This window comes from Mytilus edulis, chromosome 14 (genome assembly GCF_963676685.1).
Source record: "Mytilus edulis chromosome 14, xbMytEdul2.2, whole genome shotgun sequence".
NCBI lineage: Eukaryota > Metazoa > Mollusca > Bivalvia > Mytilida > Mytilidae > Mytilus > Mytilus edulis.
The window spans coordinates 5,712,825-5,725,939 of NC_092357.1; the positions used below are offsets into that span (position 1 = coordinate 5,712,825).

Sequence of the window (13,115 nt, forward strand, 5' to 3'; positions counted from 1 at the left end):
CTGTTAGCTAAATTCTTATTCAAAGTTTCCCAAATGTAATCCCATGGTAGTTCATTCCCAAAATGTAAATTCCACTTCAACTGACTATTTGAAGCTGTTTTATTCTCATAAAGTATCTAATACCTTTAAGGCATAATTTTTTGGCATCAACGACAACTCCATTTTTTATAAATTGACAAGAATTTATTATTTTTATAGGTCCATTAGAATGACTATGTATACTAGAGTCTGTTTTTAAAACGTCAATTTGTTGAGGTGTTAACGAAGATTTAATGCGGCTATATTGTGCAATCCAATTCCTTTTATCTTTAAGACTGTTTAAAATATCAAGGGATGTTTTAAAGGATTTATTGTTTAAGTCCCATATATCTTTAATTTTTTTTATTCCACTGGAGGCAAAATTTGCATAATATATTGCATGTCCCTTGAACTTAAATTTACAATTGCCGAAAATATTTTCTTCTAAAAGGTCCTCTTTCGTGACCGATTTTTGGATTTTCTGTAAGTCAGTCCAGGAAATTAAAAGTTCTTTAAAATATTTGGACATTTGTATTTGCTTAAAACATGTAGTGTCCGAACAAGAACATATAAAAAAAGTCTGTATCATATTTTTCGTCTAGTGACGTTAACCAGTATTTTCCTATTGTAGACTGTAAATCTAATTATTTCTTTTTATTGATTCCATCTGGATGGAGGACATCCAGTTCTTTTATCCAAAACTTCTCCCGGTTCTCTCTTTGCCTATTTTGCCATGTACAATCCTGTTCGATCACAAGGATCTTCATGTGATCAAAATCTTTCAGATTGTGATCTGGTAACCTGAAGTGTTGGCTGACAGGAATATACGGTTTTTTTGTGAGGTCACTCCTGTGGCCATTAAGACGTTTGTGAAATGGCTGCATAGATTCACCAACATATTGGAGACCACATGTAGGACACTCAAGAACGAAATCACGTTTGAGCTTTTGCAGTTGACATTGCAGAAAATGTTGTATGTCTTTTCTGTGGTCTTACTGTGAAATGTTGACGAAGCTGCAATTGGTTGCAACATTTGCAGCGCTTATCACCACACGGCTGGCAATTACCTACAGTATGGTTAGGTTTGGAAAGGTCAGGCTGTTAGGTTGTTTGAAGGCAATCATGGGAGGCTCAGGAAAGATTTTGGATAACTTATAATGTTTCTTGATTGCTGTCCAATGATCACGGATGGTCTTGAAACTATTTCTCAGGTTTGGATGGTATATGAGCACACATGGGATTCTTTTACTCTTCTGTTTTTCTTTGTAAGTTAGCAGACTGCTTCTGGGGATGGATTCCGCTTTTCGAAAACTATTTTTGATGTTTTTGTGTTTATATCCCCTTCTTTTCAAATGTCCTTTGAGCTGCCCCAGACGTTGTTTTGCAGTGTCTTCAGAGGAGCAGATTCGCCTTATTCTGAGAGCTTGGCTGTATGGAATGCTCTTCGTGCAGTGTGGAGGATGGCAACTTTCAGGCGACAAGTACTGATGAGTATTTGTAGGTTTAGGGTATATATCTGTGTTAATTATACCTACAGAGAGGGTGCTAGATGTATCAAGGAAGTTTATGGTGAAATAAGATGTTTCATGGGTGAATTTAATGGTAGGGTGTTGATTGTTAGCATTTATTATAAAAGTTTGTAATTATTGGTCTCCCTTGTCCCATTTCATGTCAACGTCATCAATGAATCGATACCAGGAAAGCGGTTTTTCGATGGAGCACTCCAGCAGTTGCTTTTCAACTTTACCCATAAATATATTGGCATAAGATGGAGCAATTTGTGTACCCATAGCAGTGCCATTTGTCTGTAAATAGTGTTCTACTTGGAATGTGAAGTTGTTCTTTTTGAAAACCATAGTAAACATTTTTACTAAGCTTTCAGTAGGTGGAATTTTAAGAGATCGAGAGCCCCAAACTGCATTTTAGTAGGTAATCTGTAGATTCTTTTATAAAAGATGGCAAGTTTTCTACATGATGTCGAAGATAGTAATCAACGAATTCGGATATTTTTTCGGTTGGATGACCATTAGCTGAGACGATTGGTCTTCCTTGGTTACCAAGTTTATGAATTTTAGGGAGCAGATAGAATCGCCCAGGTTTAGAATCTTCAGGTTTTAAATATTTGAGAGTATCTATATCAATGATGTTATTGTCACACATTTCCTTTAAACATTCTGTTATTTCCTCACTGAATTGGAGGTTGGGGTCCGAATTAAGTTTTTTGTAAAACCGGTCATCATCTAATTGGCGAATGGCCTCTTGGACATAGTTAGATTTGTCCATGACGACAACTGTACTCCTTTTGTCTGCAGGTTTAATAACAATGTCGTCATTATCTCTCAAATTTGTTAAAGACACACGTTCACCAGGTGTTAAATTGTCATAGGTCTGATTATTTATTTTTACATTTGTAAGTATATCCGTTATATATATATAACAAGTCTAAAAGGGTACAACATCACCAAAAACTTTTTTAATTAATTTGAATTTATATGATTCATTTGACATCGTGCTATTACCGAAGAAGGATATCTGTTATCCGAAATATCTAAGTTACTAAACATATTGTTTGTTTTATTGTGTTTTTGGTGATGTTGTACCCTTTTAGACTTGTTATATATTATATTTTGTAGTGTACTGAATCATAATTATATGATCCATCGCCCCGTAAGATTTATCGTTGACTATTTATTCAGTCATATATATATATATATATATATATATATATATATATATATATATATATATATATATATATATATATATATATATATATATATGTTGAATGTCAAAGACCACACTTAATAGAAGACCAAATTAACCACTTGCTGTCTTTGAAATAAATGAAACCACGTGAATCAAGACCCCTGACTTATGTTGCAATTTTGTAAGACGAGTTTAATATTTTTTCAAAGTATGTGTATTTTTTTTGTAACTAACCCATACTTCTTCGTGAAGAAGTATCACTTATAACAATCGACTCTGTATGCAGTAAGTGAAGTATCATTGTATTTGTTGACGGCATATTAAAAGATGTTTTATCTACAATAGTTGATATACCAAGTTCTCTCAGATCCTCATATGTCAGCAGTTATCGTATTGATCGTAAAGATGTGTTGTTGTCATAATGTTCACCCAGGACAGTCGTCACTATTCTTGTTGTAATGTTCACTTTTATACAATGATCATGATTGATTTACCAGCATCTTACAGATTTTATAAGTAGAAATTTGAGATTTTATGATTGGAAGACACATTTAATAAAGTTTTACGCTATTTTTATGTGTTTTATACAAATCTTCATCTATTTTGAAAAGTTCAACCATTAACATGATTAATATTTCAGAAAATAAAAAAAACACAAATTGATGTTTTTCTTTTTTTTACTTTTAAGTCAACAAGACAAAAAATTAAAACAAAAAATGTGTGACGATTTCATGCTTACGTGACTACTTGAAAAGAAAGTTAAGATTTTTTGTAACGTCAATTTCATTCTTATTATGAAAAATAGGATAACTATATTCAGTATGTGCGTACCTTGTAAGGTCCTCGTGTCCGTCAGACAATTATCATTTAAAGAGGGACGAAAGATACCAAAGGGACAGTTAAACTCATAAATTGAAAATAAACTGACAACGCCATGGCTGAAAATGAAAAAGACAAACAGACAAACAATAGTACACATGACAGAACATAAAAAAATAAAGAATAAGCAACACGAACCCACCGAAAACTAGGGGTGATCTCAGGTGCTCCGGAAGGGTAAACAGATCCTGCTCACATGTGGCACCCGGCGTGTTGCTTATGTGATAACAAATCAGGTAAATAGTATAATTCGGTTGGTCACATTCATGAAAGGGAAAGGGATTGTAGTTACGACGTAAGGAATATATCCGATATCATATGTGAAACGGTTATTCCATAACGGTCAACCAAATCGTGATGGCGTCCGTAAAATTTACGAAGGGATGATTTCAACTTCACTATTTGGAACTCTTGGTTTAATAGCTTCCTTGTGAGCAGCAACCCTCTATCAAGAAAATCATGATAGGAAATTCAAGCACTGGAGTATCGTATCAATTGGGATATTATATATCTATAAATAAATAAATATAGAAAATGAAATCGTGCAACTGGATTTTATAGGTCTGTTTAATTTCATATTATAGATTAAAAATATATGTTAATTATTGCTTTTACCTGTAACAGAATAATATTTTGTGGATCGAAGCAGTCAATCAAATAATTTAGCTTTGTTTTTACTTTCAATGTTGACATTATTTTCCTTTGAATTCAATTAATGCATTATCCATCTCTAGCTAAGGGGTTGAATTGAAGTTCACATGAATACGGATTGAATGAGGTAGAAATATTCACTTGCAAGTCAATAATTGATTATCAATGTGTGTTAACAAAATTTGGAAAAATTGAAAAACACTGGCTGTTGAAAACAAATTATTATTTCACTCTTTCACTTTCATTAATGTTTGAACAAAAAAATCATACTTTATATCTTAATATAGGTAGTGCCCCTGTTTGGTTCCGAATCAATGAATGAGTTTGTATCAGAACTTCGTTATATTTTGTCAAATTTTATCTTAGAAACTTTTATAACAAAATGAAAACTATGACCAATAGAAATTATAATCAATGTATACAAGACCGTCACAAATTACACTAAACATGCTGAATAAGATCAACCATAACTGATTCTAATAAAGTAAAAAAAAATATCAAAAGGTGTATCTCTTCACCATGAGACCAATTCAGATTCTTGAGGGCCACGTGTTTAATTTTGTCGTTATATTCTAACATTTTAGTTTTAATTTATCTTTTAATAATTATACATCTGTAAACTTAGTTGAGGTTAAACAAAAGTCTGAAACTGTTCCAAAAATGAGTAGATGTAAAAACCTTACATAACATATCTTAATTCATCATTTATTGCGCATTTGAATGTTCCGAAATTCATTGTATTATAAAGGTACATGTACAAAATCGCAACTTGTACACGACATATGCATAAACTTGCATAAGGTCGATTTATATCCAACGCAGCTCATATTAAATAAACTTAATATTCAAAACTATGACATAGTGCTATTTCTGCCTCATTTAATGGAGTGGAATATAATATATTCAAAAGTTTGAAGAGCTTTTGTCAATATCAGAAATATGAAACAATTCAGGGAAATTTGACAATTCCTCTTGTAGACCTACATTGTTTATTTCTAGCTACATCATCCAAGGACTTTGATCTGACAATGTTGATATGTCTCCTGCGTAATCTAGGAGGTTTAGCTACACCCACCAATGGATGGGATAAACTTCCGGAGCCGAATGAAATTAGTCCGGGAGCAGACTTGGCTACACTAAAATGGCACAGAAATGATTTGGCCCATGCGACAGTCACTTGTATGGATTCCAATGAATTCACAGACAAATGGAATCAAGTTGAAAAGGTAGGTTGTATCAACCAAATAAATGACTATGCATGTGAACCAATATTCATCAATCTATATTGGTCCTTAAAAATGATAGTACTTTCTCCTCACCGCTAAGTCTCTGGACTAATGATACTCTGAAATCAAGTTGCCAGTATTCATGTCGATTACACACACTGCCATACGCATAGATACAAGATCATGTCATTCACTACAATTAGATCAATGGAAAATTGCAAACGCAAACATATGAGCAAAACTATAAATGCGTCTGCATCGCCATAGCAGAGGGGGCATTTAGGCTTACCTTTTTCTTCTGTACTTCCGTATGTCCGTATGTACTTCTACCTGTAAGTCCTTAAGTTGGTGTCCGTTCTCTAACTTAAGTTTGTCGCAACAAAATGTTACGAGATTTGTATACAATACTTATAACCACAAAATTCAAAATAAGTTCAAATTTTGGTAGTGTCACTGTTACTGTTTTCAATAACTTCCCTTTAGAACTTTGTATGATATTCAGTGGGGGCAGCATCTGTGTCGCAAGGACACATTTCCCATATATCCATTATTATTGTGGAAGGCAGTTAATTTGGTCATAAGTTTTTTTTTCAAAAAGGGGACATTTTTATTTTACTGTAGTATGATACTTTACCGCATAAAATATCAATTGTTGAAATATCTTATTAAACATTTATCGATAAAAACTAAAATAAAATATCAAATAAAAAAGGGTCATTGTAATAGAAGGATTAAAAAACTGTATATCTTTAGTGATAAGATTATTATCAATCACGTGTTAGCACTTTTATTGTAGGCGTTGACATCTTTAAATAGAGGTCAAAAACCATTAGAGGTCATCGACATCTTAAAATACGATCTTGATGGGGAACAAGCAAACATATTGGCTAACGCAGAACTGAAGCAAATGAAAGAAGAATTATACCTGGATTGTGAAAAGGAAAAAGAACAAATAGAAAGTGATTTCTCCTTTTACAGAGATGGCAATCTTCCAAAAAACATTGCAGGTTTGTTTCATTCTGTTTTCTCTCTAAAAGTTACTAAACGGGGGCTGGGCTACTGTTCAATTTACTGTTATTAATATTGTATGTGAAAATGTAAACACATTCATGGCTTGCATGAATTATTTCCAATCTAATATGACAACAACTGAACTAAAGTTAAAGTATCTTATGTTGTCCTTTTATGTTTATTTCTCTGTAAGGGCCACCAGCTACGAGATTTGAAAAAAGTAGAAAATTATTTTGTTTCGTTTCATCGTTAATATAATTGAAATGATGATATAATAATGTTTTGTGTGGATTGATGCAATCAACGATATGGTTCATCCTTGTTTTAATTTCAATGTTGCCATTCTTTTCCTTTTAGTGTCTGATCATGATTTAAACATGCGTTATTAATCCTTAGCTATTGGGTTAAATTGAAGGTCACATGAATACGGATTTAATACGGTCGAGTTATTCAATTGCAAGTGAATAATTCATCAGCGATATTTTTCGCTTATTCGGACAAAATTAAACCAAATTTGCTGTAAAGGTAGTCCAGGGGTAAAGAAAAAAAAAGACAGAATTTTCTTATACTTTGTCAAAATAAAGAATTTACTATGCTTTTTTGAAAAAAATAATAAAAGTATGGGTCACCGCGCTATTTTTCAAGGTAAGAGTCGTTCAAAATTGCCAAAATTTACTTAGATTGTTCATGCAAAAACACATGTTTGTGCATACAAAGAAATCTATCAGCCAGAGTTTTGAAATAAGATATGAAAAGATAGGTTTCATAATATATTTTAAGAAAATAAAAATAAAAAATGGTGTAACCGAAATTGTTTTCTTGCTACAAGTAAAACATGAAAATTTTCCTATATGTCAAATAAATTTTGTACGAAAATAGTTATCTCCCCTTAAATGGCTTATTTGAAAAAATAATTCTATCAGCACAAATATTTTGCATTTGTTTATTCATTTTCGATATTGCAATGAATAACTCAGTATTTTTCATATAAATAAACAGTATAACCAATAAATTGCAAATCTGGCTCCAAATTTGCAGATTTGGACAAAGAACTTGACCGATTATGCACTGTGATTGTACAATTCAAGATGGCGGTTAACCCCGACTTACCTTAAAATCGACTTTTTTTATTATTTCACTTTTATTAATGATTGAACCAAACAAAAGTATACTCTATGATTTCATCTAATTCATAAAGTGTAGCTATAGCTAGTGCCCCTTAAATTAAACAGGAAAATACTAACTTTGGTTTATGTTCCGTCTACGAAATATTATATAAAAGTCATAGATTGGATGTAAATTTTCACATGGCCTGTGCCGTTATGTTTGAAGTATATTCTGAGAGTTATAGCTGTCCATTTATAATCTTCTGTTTGCCAAAAATGTTTGGAATCTGATATGAAAAATACGGTTATTAGAAACTTAAGTTACATGTATGCCATGTCGTTATCTGTTTAATGTTACCTCTATAAGATTATATTAATATGTTCCAATAAGTCTAGAGCTTGCATAACATATTTCTTAAATACATGTAATTTCTTACAAAAATGTGTTTAATCCTTTTAATTCTCAGTGGCAACATTTGCAAATTTTAATTAACAATTTCTTTCGTAACCCTCCGTAAAATCCACAGTTTGCGCATGTCTTAATGCGATGCTTGAATTGTAAATCTACGTGAGAGGATTATTGTTACAGATTGATTATAACAGGAATTTATGTGCTTCTCTAAGTCGGTGATAATTATATATAGTTTGATAAATTTATCACGCTACTATTCATAATACGACAAATAATTGAGACAAGAGGGACGAAAGATACCAGGGGAAAACTCATAGATTGAAACTAAACTGACAACACCATGGCTAAAAATAAAAAGACAAACAGACAAATAATAGTGCAGAAGACACAATTTTGAAAACTAAAGACTAAGCAACACGAATGTGCTTTTGAAAAGTCAAGTAAACCTTCACCCAAATAATTGTTGAATTTGGGTGTTCCATTTCTAAGATTAAGAACAATCAAACAATTACATAAACAGATGTCTTCTTTTTTTGTGTCAGATAAATCAAAATTTTAAATCTGTGGATAATGTTTTTGTGTGCATGCACAATATGTGAACATGATAAATCATGCCAAGTTAAATATACACGAATCTTTTCAGATACGAACACAGATTTAGTTGAAGCATGGATTAAAGATGATGAAAGTTTTTTTGAGACACAGGGATCAAAACTTGTTGGTGACAAAATAAACGATTTTAACTGTCTTGTGGTGACATCAAATTCAGGTTTAGGTAAGACTGCCACGATCCGACATATTGCATTAAAACTTAAATATAAAGGATTTGAAATTGTTCCTGTAGAGTCCCCAGAAGATATAATTAAATACAAAACAAATAAAAAACAGTTGTTTCTTATTGATGATGTCCTTGGTAAATACGATTTAAGTCCGACCCGGCTGGATGAATGGGAAAATAAAAACGAAAAGCTTATAAGCTGCTTGGACACAGGACTAGGTTCAAAGAAAATAATGTGTACACTGAGATTACAAATAACACTTAATAAAAGATTTAAAAATGCATCGACAATTTTAAACAAAGCAGTTATAAATTTAGAGCACGAGTCTTGTGCCCTTTCAAAAGAAGAAAAGAAGAATATATTAATGTCACATCTTAGGAGAAGTAATCTGGACAATAATATTACAACAGAAGAGGTTGCGAAAATGTGTAAATCCGATTATGCATTTCCTCTTCTGTGCAAATTAGTTTCAAGTAATGAGGAAAGATTCAGAAAAAAACTCGCATTCTTTAGGCAACCAATATCACTTTTAAAGGAGGAACTCAGTAAAATTAGTAATGAAAATAAAAGTTTATATTGCATGTTGGTGCTATGTATGCTGTTTAATGGTTCATTTAGAAGAAGAATGTTTGAAATTGACTCAAATGAAGGTGATAAGAAAATATACAAAATAATGCACACCTGTGGCCTTCAAAGAAGCATTTCTAAGAAAGAACTTGAAAATAGCGCCCTTTCTGCTTTAGGATCTTATTTCACAACGGATAGTTTCAATTTTAAGTTTATTCACGATGCTCTTGAAGAGACTGTCGGTATTCACTTCTGTACTTTGTATCCCAGTGAAATGTTTGCAGACTGTGATATCGCATTTATAGGAGATCGAGTTAGAATTCATTCAAATGAATGCATAAATGTAAATGCTGATGAAAATAATTTATTTATAAATGTAAATGCTGATGAATATAATTTATTTATTCGGGAAGATAAATTAAAAGAGGATTGTTTTCGACCGCTATATACTAGATTGTCGAATGAATTAAAACGTGGTAGATTCTCTACTTTGATGGTGAGTCACCTTTTTAGGAATAGAAACTTTGTTAGTGAATTTGGAACCTATTTGAAAAATAATAAGATCAAATTAGGATTACGAGAACCCTTTTTGAAAACTAGTTACGAGGGGAGCCAGATTATCGAACAATCTTTCATTCGAAAGACGTTAAATGTTTTATCATTTAAACAACTCCAAAATAACGCAGATGCCATAAGTCGAGTTATGCAGGCTGGTTTGGGAGGGAGTACAATTATGCACTGGATTGTAGCCTTTGGTTGTTATGAATTCTTTCGATATGCATGGAGCACGATGACACCTTCACAGCATAAACGTTTTTTTAACATAACTTGGGCAACACTAATAGAACCAGTTACAATGCCCATCTTTCCCTTAGCTGTTCACGGTGGTAGCTTAGATATCGTAAAAGAATTAATTAATACTGGAGCAGACGTTAACTGCTTTTCAAAGTCTTGGGAAACTCCTTTATACATAGCTGTTAAGTCAGGTCGCTATGATATGGCACATTTGCTATTACGCAACGGAGCTCTTGTAAACATTAGAGGATGGTTTGACATGAAGTTACCAATTTTAGTTACTTCAAACAATCAGCAATTAACTAGTTTAATACTTGAATATGATTTAAGTCAGACCGAGTTTCACAAAGCAGTCAGACACAATGACTTGCAACAACTGAGTTTAAATATTCCATTGGAGTATATTGACTCTAGAACAAGAAGTGGATGGACGATACTACATTACGCTGTATTACTAAATAAAGTAGAAGCTGTGAAGGTTTTATTCAATGAAGAATTGCCCCAAAACGATGATTACTCTGTTGAAGTTATCCAAGATGACCAAAGAGCACCTTTGTGTAGAAAGCCGACACCGAGAGTAAACGTAGTTGACAACAACGGGCTAACTGCTGTCCATATAGCAGTTATAAACAATTATATCGAGATACTATCTATTCTACTTCGTAATAATGCTAAAGTTGAGGTTCGTGATGATTTCGACAGAACTCCTTTACATTACACAACAAGTGAAATGGCAACAAAACTATTACTAAATCAAAGCTCTAAAACCCAGTGTTTGGCAACGAATCGAAACGTTAATGAGATGACAGAGTATGAAAAAGCACCTCTATCAGTTTTAAGGACCACATGTTTTAATTTAACTTTAAAAACAGCTTTCAGACATGTTTGTCGTGAATATGTAAACATGCCAGACAGTGCAGGAAATACACCCTTACATTCTGTTCTAAACAGGTGCCATTTAAAAGAGGAACGCAGTGATTGTATAGAAACATTGCTAGAGAATGGGGCAAATCCTTATTTATTGAATGACAGGTCAATTTCAGCATTTGAGTTAATTGATAGCTGCTGTGATACAGCTAAATACATAAACAATAGTGTAAAATATAAAAGATCACTTCAGAAGACTCATAAAATATTTGCTTTCGTCTCATTTGCATTCTCTATCGGTCTTTTAATATGTTTTTTCTGTATAAGTAGTAACATCAGTATAGAACGTTCAAAATGTAAAGAAATGAATTTGGCACATTCGTATTGGGCACATTCGTATAATATTGCATTGGTACAAGTGATTAGAATCCCATACGGTATATTCCTTGTTATTGTACCTTTCTGGTCATTTATGTTACTAACTTTTAAGATGAGGGGTTCTATTTATCGGCTTTGTTTTGTTCTTTATTTATTAATGGGATGTGGGTCGTTCATATTAATTGGCGCATTTATGTACCATACATACACAACTGTACATACCATCACTGCGGTTTCCGTGACTTTGTTGTTCTTTTTTATATTGTACGGCACGTCACTTGAAATCCTTTTAATGTATACTGTATTTATGTTCTTAAAAGATAGGAAAAGAAAGAATATAGGTTTCATTTTTATTTTCTTGTGTTCTTTATATTTCTTTAGTCAATATTTTGTTTTTCTTTTCGGCACTTTGGCCGTTGATAATGAACTTTATGTCGAGAGCGATATAAATTCACTGAGCATGTATTCAACAGCTTTAAATTGTTTCGAATATAGATTTAATATCTCTTGTTCAAGTTTAAACTCTGCTATTACTTATAGGAATGGTGTCGATTTCTCCGTTCGTTGTGTTGACCCAAAAATGAATAAATATTATAGCATGCATAGCGATGGTACACTTATAGTAGAATCAGAATATATAGACTTGTTAATTATTGCCATGTTTTCAATGTTATTACATTTTATATTTGCTAATTGTTTCATAAACTGTATTTTACCATATACTGATAATGTTATAAAGGCAATAGGGAAACTATTCAGATTGAATTACAAAACTGGAAAAAAAATGCGAGAGGAGGATTTTTCCATCCATGTCTGTGCGATATTGATATTTAAAATGTGTGGGCTTTTTCTTGTGCTTATAGTTTTAATTGGATAGACCTGTTAATCAAATATATAAACCTTTTATATGTAAATATCGTATCTCTGCCCATAGCCTCAATATAGAAACAGGCAGATATTACAATGTAGATAGAGAAAATAGATTATGTACTATGTGCACTAACAATATTGTAGAAGATGAATACCATGTTATTCTAGAATGTAATAGATATAGGGATGTAAGAAAACTATACATTAAGAGATATTATTGGCAATTTCCATCCACTTTTAAACTTATACAGTTGTTATCAGTTCACAATGTGAGAGAACTTAATAATTTAGGTAATATTTTGTTTAATATTGAAAAAATTCGAAATATGTAGTTGTATTATATTTTTTTTTCATTCTCCGCCATACATTTATTGTGTATAATTATTGTATTCATATTTCACTGATGCATTCAAACAAAAATGTTGTAAAATTGAATATTCTATAAGCTGTATTGCTTCTGAATAAAGTATTATTATTATAGTTATCAAAGGTACCAGGATTATAATTTAGTACACCAGACGCGCGTTTCGTCTACATAAGACTCATCAGTGACGCTCATATCAAAATAGTTATAAACCAAACAAATACAAAGTTGAAGAGCACAGATGATCCAAAATTCCAAAAAGTTGTGCCAAATACGGCTACGGTAATCTATGCCTGGGATACGTGTAAATGAATATGCACCAGAAGCCAAAAGCATTTTTAGTAAATGATATTTGATTTGCAAATATGTTGGCATTTGCAATTTTCATGCATTACAATACATCAAACATTAACGGACAACAAATAAAAAGAAACAAACAATAGTACACGAGACAAACATAGAAAACTTAATAATAAACAACAGGAA

At 32.1% G+C, this 13,115-nt stretch overlaps 1 protein-coding gene across 1 annotated transcript in view; it reads left to right on the forward strand.

Annotated features, from left to right (window-relative positions):
• The window catches only part of LOC139503806 (uncharacterized), a 28,182-nt gene extending 15,433 nt beyond the window's left edge, over window positions 1-12,749 (forward strand). Inside the window, exons 3-5 of the mRNA XM_071293735.1 lie at window positions 5,254-5,480; window positions 6,277-6,487; window positions 8,653-12,749. Of these exons, the coding sequence (XP_071149836.1) occupies window positions 5,254-5,480; window positions 6,277-6,487; window positions 8,653-12,272 (4,058 nt within the window). The 3' untranslated portion in view covers window positions 12,273-12,749. The remainder of the gene's footprint in view (window positions 1-5,253; window positions 5,481-6,276; window positions 6,488-8,652) is intronic.
• The last annotated feature ends 366 nt before the right edge of the window (window positions 12,750-13,115 follow it).